At 52.2% G+C, this 8,829-nt stretch overlaps 1 protein-coding gene across 1 annotated transcript in view; it reads right to left on the reverse strand.

Annotated features, from left to right (window-relative positions):
- Window positions 1-1,188: 1,188 nt before the first annotated feature.
- Window positions 1,189-8,829, reverse strand: part of FAM214B (family with sequence similarity 214 member B) — an 11,586-nt gene continuing 3,945 nt past the window's right edge. The window contains exons 4-6 of the mRNA XM_015406812.1: window positions 7,743-7,811; window positions 5,696-5,889; window positions 1,189-1,355 (exon numbers count right to left, since the gene is read on the reverse strand). Coding sequence (XP_015262298.1) covers window positions 1,202-1,355; window positions 5,696-5,889; window positions 7,743-7,811 — 417 coding nt within the window. The 3' untranslated portion in view covers window positions 1,189-1,201. The remainder of the gene's footprint in view (window positions 1,356-5,695; window positions 5,890-7,742; window positions 7,812-8,829) is intronic.

Consider the following 8,829-nt stretch of genomic DNA (forward strand, 5'->3'; position numbering starts at 1 on the left):
GAGGGGCAAGGAAAACTGACCCCCCCCAGCCCCTCGGACCCCCCCCAGCCCCTCCCGTCTGGCCACAGCCCTTCACAGACGCAGGCGGTCAAGCCTTTGTTTTCCAAAGAAGGACAAAGGTCTCCAACCAGTACCCCCCACACACCATCCCTGCTGGGGCCACGGCCTGCTCTTATGTGGCACCCCCACACACCTTCCTCTCTGGGAGGAGACCCCCTCCCCGGACATTTCGCACCCGTTCTCCAGCCAAGGGCCTGGCCCCCGCCATCCAAACCTCCCCCCCGCCGCCCCCGGCAAGCCTTCTCCCTTTCCACTCGAGGTCACAGCACAGGGGGCAGGAATCCGGAGGGTGGAGTTAAGCGGGCAGCAATGTGATCCCCACGGGCCTCCCCTCCGCAATGGCCTCCCCAAGGCAGGATCTTTGGGCAGCTGGACCCAGTGAGGGGGAGCATGGCTGAGCGGAAGGGAAGCAGAAGCAGCGGCAGGCCCTACCCCCCTCCCTCCCAGGGCAAAGCTGTAGCCATCCTTCATACACACCTGTGCGCTCTCTCTCTCTCTCCCTACCGGCTGCGCCCCAGAGATTTTCTTCTGCCTCCCCCCGCCCGAAACAAGTTTGTAAAAGCCTGCAAGACCTCCGTTTTCCAGACCTGGGGCTGTTCCACTCCGCAAGGCCCCCTGCTCCAGCCAGAGCGACTCTGCTATCCTAGGGGAGATGACGGCCTGAACAGAAAATGTTCTCTCTGCCCCAAAGTAGACCTAGCAGAGGACCTTCTTCCCTGCCCCCTCCCCCCCCCGAATGCAAAGGTCACGTGGAGAGTCTCCTCCCTTTCCCCCTCTCTGTGCAGGCCCTGCAGTTGTCCGTGGTCCCCCCCCCCCGCCTTGAGATACCCCTCCCTGGCACCCAAGTCCTTCCCCCTCAATGCAAACCTGCCCCCCTCACACTCTTGCACCCCACCAAAGCTGCTCAGGGCACCAGAATTAGCACTCCGATCACTGCATTTGTAGTCCAAGCAGGGCAGAGGCGCATCTCTCTCTCTGGCCCAGCCATGACAATAAATACGAAGCACGCTGCTCGGTCCACGGCAAACTCTCCTTGGCCCGGGTCTGGCCTCTGCCACGTCCCCCGGGAAGAGCGCTGCTGTCCCAGTCTCTCCTTCCTGCTGCTGGCTCCAGGTCAGATTCTTTCCACACACACCCCCACTCAGGTCCGTGGCGAGTAGCAGGGATTGCGCGGCAACTCCGTGAAGGACTTCAGCTCGTACGGGATCCCCGAATCAATCTCGATGGACTTGCGTGAGAACAGCAGGCGGATGTCGTCGTGCAGGTAAATCTTCCCAGACTTGGAGCTGTGGAACCTGCGAGTAGAGGTCGGGACTTGAGGAATCACAGGCCGTCCACCACTCCGAGGGCAAGCCAGTCGTCTGGCCCCTCTGGCGCACGACTCTGCTGTGCCCACCGTGGGGCAAGACGGGCCAGGGAGACAGACGCAATCTGGCAGGTGGACAGAGTCAGATACAGCACAAGGGACAGGACCCTGCCTGTGCGGCAGCCGGCAAGAACGCCAGTCCCAAGGGGCAAGCCAAGGCCTCCATCTGGAAGGTTCCCCACCACCACCCATATTTCTCCCCCTAATTCTGGACCCAGTGCCCGTGGCCCTCTTCCGAGATGCCACGGAAAGGCCCTTGTGAAAACGGCTGCCATCGTGGCACTTCTCCCCAGAATGTCACAGCCGAGCTCCCGTGGGAAGGAGCCGCCCTTCCTGGCGTGGGGCCGGTCTGCAGCTGCACCACGCAAAGACAAGACAAAGCCCAGCCGCAGGACCGTCCACAGCCAAGGACAAACTCAGCTTCCTGGAAGGCTAGGTTTAGCAAACATTTATATTAAAAAAACCACATTATTTTTTAATTCTGGGGTTTTTACAATGCATTTTATGTATTCTGTTTTATGCATTTCATCTAAGCTACATGCTGCCTGGAGCTCCATGAGGGAGAAAGGCGGCTTGTTAATGTTTTAAATAAATAGGAAATAAAAGCTCCTCAGATGCTTGCAGGGGCCGTCTTGGAAAGAAGCACAGGAACACAGAGCTGGAGCCCGAGGGTCATCTACTCCAACCAACCCTCTGCACAACGTAGGACATTCATAGCTACCTCCCACCCATGTTCCCGCTAAGCTGTGGAGTCCTGTGAGCAAAAATTCTACTCTGCGAGCGACTGGCATTAAATTCGTGAGAGGCGACTTGGCCACTGCATCAATTGGCTTGCTCTGGAGCCCCACCCTTCCTGAGCTAAGACAAAAATGTGTGAGCCGGAGGCAAAAAAACTGTGAGCTGGCTCACACCGACTCAGCTTAGAGGGAACACTGCCTCCCACCCCACCCCACCCCATCAACACTGGCTCTATGCCCAGAGGACGGCAAAAAACCTACAAGATCCCTTGGACAACCTGACGTGGAGGAAAATTCCTTCCTGGCCCCAAAAGTGGTGATCTTTTGAGGAGGAGGGGGGAGGGGGGGAGGAGGAAATTGGATTTATACCCCGCTCTTCACTTGGAGTCTCAGAGCAGCTTACAATCTCCTTTCCCTTCCCCTCCCCACAGCAGATACCCTGTGAGGTAGGTGGGGCTGAGAGAGCTCTTGAGAGAACTGCTCTTGAGAAAACAGCTCTGAGAGAACTGTGACTGACCCAAGGTCACCCAGCAGCTGCATGTGGAGGAGTGGGGAATCAAATCCGGTTTTCCCAGATTAGAGTCCATTCGTCTAACCACTACACCAAATTGGCTCTACCTAGGAATAGAAGGAATACTTATTAAATTTGCTGGTGATATTAAATTAGGAAGGGTAGCAAATATGGTAGAAGACAGAGTCAGGATACAGGATAACCTTGATAGGCTGGGAAACTGGGGTAAAACAAATAAAATGAATTTCAAGGGGATAAATATCAATATTTATTATCTAGATATTTGGGTAGGAAAAATCAAATGCATAATTATAGGATGGGGGAGACTTGTCTTGGCAGTAGTATATACAGTAGTATACACAAAAAGGATCTAGGGGTCTTCGTAGGCCATATACCGAACATGAGTCAGCAGTGTGATGCAGTAGCTAAAAAGGCAAATGCGATTTTGAGCTGTATCAACAGAAGTATAGTGTCCAGATCACATCAAGCGATGGTATCGCTTTACTCTGATCTGGTTAGACCTTACCTAGAGTATTGTGTTCAATTTGGGGCATCACAATTTAAGAAGGATATAGACAAGCTGGAACGTGTCCAGAGGAGGCAATGAAGATGGTGGGGGTCTGGAGACCAAGTCCTGTGAGGAAAGGTTGAAGGAGCTGCGTATGTTTAGCCTCGAGAAGAGACGACTGAGAGGTGATATGATAACCCTCTTCAAGTACTTGAAAGGTTGTCATTATAGAGGATGGTACGGAGTTGTTTTCTGTTGCCCCAGAAGGTTGGACCAGAACCAACAAGTTGAAATTAAATCAGAAGAGTTTTCAGCTAAACGTTGGAAAGAACTTCCTGACAGTTAGAGCAGTTCCTCAGGGGAACAGGACTCCTCGGGAGGTGGTGGGCTCTCCTTCTTGGGAGATTTTCAAACAGTGGCTAGATGGTCATCTGACAGCAATGTCGATTCTGTGAACTTAGGCAGATCATGAGACAGAGGGCGGGAAGGATTGCCTCAGTGTTTAGTTCTTGTGGCCCAGAGAAATGCCAATCGCCACTTTGGGGTCAGGAAGCAATTTGGTGGGAGATCATGGAGGATTTTGTCATCCTCTGGGCGTGGAACAGGGGTCACTGGGGGTGTGGAGGGGGAGGTATTTGTGAATTTCCTGCATTGTGCAGAGGGTTGGACTAGATGACCCTGGAGGTCCCTTCCAACTCTGTGATTCTATGATTCTAAGTTTACAGAATCAGCATTGCTGTCAGATGGGAATCTATCCTGTAATTAAAAGAAGAAGAGATTGGATTTATACCCTGCCCTTCACTCAAGAGTCTCAGAGCGGCTTACAATCTCCTTTCCCTTCCCCTCCCCACAACAGACACCCTGGGAGGTAGGCGGGGCTGAGAGAGCTCTTGACAGAAACTGCTCTTTTTTTCAAGAACAGCTCTTATCAGAACTCTGGCTTGCCCAAGGTCATCCAGCAGGTGCAAGTGGAGGAAGAAGAACAAGAGGAGGAGGAGGAGATTGGATTTATACCCCGCCCTTCACTACCCAAAGGTGTCTCAGAGCGGCTTACAAACTCCTTTCCCTTCCCCTCCCCACAACAGACACCCTGTGAGGTGGGTGGGGCTGAGAGAGCTCCGAGAGAGCTGTGACTGACCCAAGGCCACCCAGCTGGCTGCATGGGGAGGAGGAACGGAGAATCAAACCAGCTTCTCCAGATTAGAGTCCACCGCTCTTAACCACGACACCAAGCTGGCTCCAAGCCTCCAAAGAAGGAGAGCCCACCACCTCCTAAGAAAGCCTGTTTCACTGAGGAAGTCAGGAAGTTCTTCCTAATGTTTAGCCAGAAACTCTTTTGATTTAATTTCAGTCCGTTGGTTCTGGTCCAACCTTCTGGCAGGCAGCAAATGAGGACCACTCCAAGGGAGGCTGCAGCAGGGGTCGTGGGCCTCACCTATTTGGGGGTGGGGGGGTTTCATGTATTTTATTTATTAAATTTATAGCCCTCCCTCCCCACATAGCAGGCTCAGGGCGGGTTCCAAACACATCCATCTGCACACAGTGCAGAGTTACAATTAAAATTTAGAACACATAAATCAATTAAAAGTTAAAACCTAAAGCAATCTAGTACTAGATGCCCAACAGGCCTTGACGGGTGATGCCGATACCAGCCATGTGGATCTGCGGTCCCTGGAGGGGAGGCCGTATCTGGTGGATGCCGGATACCTCACCCAAAAGCCTGGCGGAAGAGCTCCGTCTCACAGGCCCTGCGGGACTGCAAAAGGTCTGGCCGGGCTCTGACCTCACGGAATCATAGCATGTAGAGTTGGAAGGGACCTTGCAGGCCATCTAGTCCAACCCCCTGCACTCTGCAGGAGCACAGCCGAAAGAGAGCCCTACAACGTACTCGAAAGATGGTTGTCCAGCCTCCTCTTGAAAGCGACCAGCGAAGGAGCATCCACCACCTCCCGAGGCAATCGGTTCCATTGCTCAACCACTCTGACAGTTAGGAAGTTTCTCCTGATATTTAGCCAGTATCGGCTCCCTTGTAATTTCCACCCATTCGATCTAGTCTTGCAATCCGGAGCAAGAGAGAATAGATCTGCTCCACCTTCTACATGATAGCCCTTCAAATACTTGAAGACTGCAATCCTGTCCCCTCGAAGCCTTCTCTTTCCCAGACTAAACATCCCCAACTCTTTCAGCCTTTCCCTGTAAGACTTGGATTCCAACCCTCTCACCATCCTGCTTGCCCTCTTCTGGACACACTCGAGCTTGTCAACATCCTTCCTAAAATGTGGTGCCCAGAACTGGACACAGGACTCCAGGTGAGGCCTGACCAGAGCAGAATAGAGCGAAACGACCCCCTCCCGAGATCTGGACACAAGGCTTCTGTTAAGTCTGCTTCTGTTAAGTCTGTTTTCACAGCCACGTCGCCCTGCAGGCTCATGTTTTGCTTGTGATCAACCTCGTCAGGGAGCCCGTTCCTTTGCGCACAAGCACAGCAGAGCTGCGGGGGCAGGGGTCCTCACCTCAGGTGCATCAGGTAGCAAAGCACCCTCCTGGGCAGCCCACCAAGGGCCGGGCCGGATCCGTGCTCCTCCTCCCCCACGGGCACCAGGAATATGCGATGGCGCAGGAAGGTGACGTGGTTGGCAGGCATGTCGTGGAAGTTGTAGGTCACAAGGAACATCTTCACCACCGTCTTGTTGGGGTTGAATAAGGTCTGCCGGAGCAGAGAGCAGCCAAACAACAAATATAGACACTGCAAAAACCTTATGTATAAGTTAAAGTGTTCTACCTGTTCCATCTTATAAAGTGTATTCTGTATTATTCATAATATTCTAAAACAGGTATATATATTCATTACATGCAATATCAACAATAATAATCAGTTTGAACAATCTAACAGCTACCCGTCAATTTAAATCCTTTTTACACAATCAACCCCAACGGGAGTGTCTAGAATTGTACACCCGCTTCTCCTTGCTTGAAAGTCTTCTAAAAGGGGAAGTTTCCTTTTGTGGTTACACTGAAGTTTAAATTGATGTTTGTTGCTGGTCCTACAAAAGGCCCATTAAGCAGCTGACAATCGTAGATGGAGCGCTCCTGTCTTTCTCAAGGATGCTGCCAGGAATGGCCAGGCATGCTCCCCCACCCACCCTCCAAGGCCCCCCCCTGCTCAAGGCAGTCGCCCCTCCCTTCCCTCCGAGGAGCGGCCAGCAGTGCCGGATCCCAGCCCCAAGCAGATGGAGTGCCCACGAGTTCTTGTATTGTGAGAAAGGGAGAAAAGTACCTCTTTCTCTACCTGCTCTTTCCCATGCATAATCTTATAAACCTCAATCATGTCACCCCTCAGTCGTCGTTTCTCCAAGCTAAAGAGCCCTAAGCGCCTTAACCTTTCCTCATAGGGAAAGTGTTCCAACCCTGTTATCATTCGAGTTGCCCTTTTCTGCACTTTTTCCAAAGCTATAATATCCTTTTTAAGGTGTGGTGACCAGAACTGCACACAGTATTCCAAATGAGGTCTCACCATTGATTTATATAGGGGCATTATGATATTGGCTGATCTGTTTACAATACCCTTCCTAATAATCCCCAGCATAGCATTGGCCTTCTTTATTGCAGTCACACACTGTCTCGACATTTTCAGTGAGTTATCTACTACAACTCCAAGATCTCTCTCTTGATCAGTCTCTGCCAGTTCAGACCCCATCAACGTGTATTTATAGTTAGGATTTTTGGCTCCAATGTGCATCACCTTGCACTTGGCCACATTGAACCCCATTTGCCATGTTGACGCCCACTCGCCCAACTTTGACAGATCCCTTTGGAGTGCCTCACAATCCTCACTGGTTTTCACCACCCCGAACAACTTTGTATCATCCGCAAATTTAGCCACTTCACTGCTTACTCCCATCTCCAAATCATTAATGAACAAGTTAAAAAGCAGTGGACCAAGTACTGATCCCTGTGGTACCCCACTGCTTACACCCCTCCACTGGGAGAACTGCCCATTTATACTCACTCTCTGTTTTCTATTAATTAGCCAGTTTTTGATCCATAAAAGGACTTGTCCTTTTATCCCATGATTTTTGAGCTTACTTAGGAGCCTTTGATGAGGAACTTTATCAAAAGCTTTCTGGAAGTCAAGGTAAACAATATCTATTGGATCCCCCTTGTCCACATGTTTGTTCACCCCCTCAAAGAACACTAACAGGTTAGTGAGACAAGATCTTCCCTTACAGAAACCGTGCTGAGTCTGCCTCAATAGGTTTTGTTCATCTATGTGCCTACTAATTCTTTCCTTAATAATGGTTTCCACCAATTTACCCGGTATCGACGTCAGACTGACTGGCCTGTAATTTCCCGGATCTCCTCTGGAACCCTTTTTAAAGATGGGAGTGACATTAGCTACCTTCCAATCCTCAGGAATGGAGGCAGATTTTAAGGAAAGATTACATATCTTTGTCAGGAGATCTACCAAGGCAGCCGCCCCCTCCCTTCCCTCCGAGGAGTGGCCAGGGGTGCCGGATCCCAGCCCCAAGCAGCCCTCCCTCCTCCCCCGCCCCAACTCACCACTTGGATCGTGCCCGTTTTGGGGATGCTGTAGCCCTTCTTTCCCAAGGCATCCAAATCTATGACTCCCTGGAGCAGGAAGAGGGTAAATAGGGCTGAGAACGGGAGGGAGACTCAGAACACCACTCCAGGGGGATGGGGAGAGGAAGACGCCCGCCCTGGCACTCCCCCTTGGCCACTTGCGCAAGCTGCCTTCTGTCGTGCTTCCCGTCGTCTGGCCAGTCTTGAGTGCCCCCCCATTACTGCCATGGTCCCCCCCCCCAAGGTCTCCACCAGCCTGTGTGGGAAGGCAACCAATGCAGTGGGGCCAGGCCCATAGCCACCAGTGGGGCCAGGCCCATAGCCACCGGGGGGCATTTGGGGGCAATGCCCCACACTAATGAGTGCTGCCCCCTCAGACAGCAAATTCAAAAAAGTCCAGAAAAATTTAAAAATATATATTATGTGAGATGTGTGCAGCAGTGTTTTCCCTAAGCTGAGTTAATGTGAGCCAGCTCACAGGTTTTTAGCCTCCGGCTCACACATTTTTGTCTTCGCTCAGGAAGGGACGCCTCCAGAGCAAACTAATCGATGCAGTAGCCAAATCGCTCGCTCACCACTTTAATGCCAGGTGCTCAGAAAGTAGAATTTTTGCTCACAAGACTCCACAGCTTAGAGGGAGCACTGTGTGTGCGGGTGTTCCAAAATAGCCCCACACACAGCCAGGGAAGCTTCAGTCTCATTTTTTCTTTTTCCAGGCCAAGAAAAAATAAAATTGCAAAATGCAAAAGGGAGACCAAGTTGGAAAAGCCCCCCCCGCCCTCCCCGGCTTGCACAGAAAAGCAGACTGGAATTGAGTCTCTCTCCAGGGGAAAGGACCAGAGGAGGACTGGAGGTCACAGTGGAGCCAGAGCTGCTGCTTCTGCAAGAGGAGCAGCAGGTGCAGCCGGGGTGCCCCCTCTTACCCAAAATTTTCTGGCTACGCCCCTGAGTGGGGGTGGCCAAGAAAGCAGCCAAACCCTCCCCTCCCTTCCCAGCAAAGTCCGGCCAAGCGCCCACCGGGCTCCCAGCCCCCCCCCCCCCCCGGCACGGGGGGCCCGCCCCCCCG

This window comes from Gekko japonicus, unplaced genomic scaffold, assembly GCF_001447785.1.
Source record: "Gekko japonicus isolate JY-2015 unplaced genomic scaffold, Gekko_japonicus_V1.1 scaffold765, whole genome shotgun sequence".
In the NCBI taxonomy this organism is placed as follows: domain Eukaryota; kingdom Metazoa; phylum Chordata; class Lepidosauria; order Squamata; family Gekkonidae; genus Gekko; species Gekko japonicus.